Source organism: Peromyscus maniculatus, chromosome X (genome assembly GCF_049852395.1).
Source record: "Peromyscus maniculatus bairdii isolate BWxNUB_F1_BW_parent chromosome X, HU_Pman_BW_mat_3.1, whole genome shotgun sequence".
In the NCBI taxonomy this organism is placed as follows: domain Eukaryota; kingdom Metazoa; phylum Chordata; class Mammalia; order Rodentia; family Cricetidae; genus Peromyscus; species Peromyscus maniculatus.
Window position 1 is genome coordinate 142,754,359 of NC_134875.1, and position 1,446 is coordinate 142,755,804.

The 1,446-nt window shown below is 40.7% G+C and overlaps 1 protein-coding gene across 1 annotated transcript; it reads right to left on the reverse strand.

Annotated features, from left to right (window-relative positions):
• Nucleotides 1-369: 369 nt before the first annotated feature.
• LOC143271087 (uncharacterized) lies at nucleotides 370-1,232 on the reverse strand. Its single transcript, XM_076562958.1, has one exon. It carries the CDS (start codon nucleotides 1,230-1,232, stop codon nucleotides 489-491), a length of 744 nt encoding a protein of 247 aa, XP_076419073.1. The 3' UTR covers nucleotides 370-488.
• Nucleotides 1,233-1,446: the final 214 nt, after the last annotated feature.

Genomic DNA, 1,446 nt, shown 5'->3' on the forward strand with positions numbered 1-1,446 from the left:
GATGGCAATGGCATATTCAGTGTGCAGCATTGCCTTCTTACTTCAAGAGAGCATCCCATATTGCCAGCAGTGCTAAGGCTGAGACATCCAGCTCTTCCCTCCAGAGATCTGAGTACTTAAGTGTTTCCACACAGGAATGTGGGGTTCTTGTGTATGTGTGTTGAGGTATCAGCTTACTTACAAACCTTCTTTCACCTTGTATATATCATGTTTATTTAAGCAACTTACATTTCACCAGTACTCTTGCCTGCTGCTGCTTGTTGGCAGCATCCAAAGACATGATCATCACCCACAGAGGTTAGAATGAGAAAACATTTAAAGAAAGGAGTGTATTTGACAGGAAGGGAGGATATACAATTTAGACAAATCCCAGAAACCAAGTTGATATTTTATTTGGAATGAGTTGGTGATTACATAGTACTGTGTGAAAATGGGCAATTTCTTCAAGGATTCTCCTGGTAAATGTTACAAATGCCAAAGCCCTCACTTCAGGCCTTGTGCTCAGCCCGTTTGGAAACACATGGTGCCTTCACTTGACTCTGCATTTTCAAGGAGATCATCTCATAGAGGAACAAAATGAAACCAAAGAGTGACATCGTGGCTGTCAGGACACCCATTGGGAACACATTTGTGCAGTGTTTCTTTATAATGTCTTCTTTCTTTACGGGAAAGTCAGGTGGAAAGTCAAGTGTGGTTTGCCCATACATGTCTACGAGGTGGTTCAAGGTCACAGTAACAAGTGTGAAAAGGCTACTCACAGCCAAAAATATGGCAGACATCTTGTAGCAAAACAGCTGTATCTCAATGAATGGGTCTTCCATGCAGCTGATCTTAATGGCCACTGAAGTGAAAATCAGTACTAGGATTTTCATCAATATGGCCCACGCTATCAGGACTTGTAAATACTGAAATTCCGATGACTTGTTCCAGGTTTCATTGATAGGGGTGTGAACCAACATCCTGGTCATAGACCCAGAGATGTTAAAGTCCTGAGTGTAATAAGCTTCCCAGAGTCCAATTGACACAAATTTTACAAGCTTGTTGTTAAATTCCCACAGGCGCCAGCATTGGCTATTTGCAAGGATGATTTCAAATACCAAAGCTGATGTACTGCAAATGAGGCCACTGAACTTGAAGATGTACTCCTTCATGTTGGCAAATCTGAAGAAGGCATCAAAGAAGAATAGAGTCAGTGAGAATATAAGGGAAGGCAGAAAAACAGAAGGAGTCATTTCTTAGAGAGCACTGAGCTCTCATACCTTTTCCCTGTTGTCACATGGAGATATTTCAGTGGTCTATGTGCAGATTACTATTCTGAACATTGTAGATAATAGTAAGAGAAGCTTGGAGATCCATGAGTATAGTGGGAATAGCTACTTTATGATATTTTGGACAACAATTTCATAATATCCATCAAATGCTGATATGTTCATATTTGTTGACCAG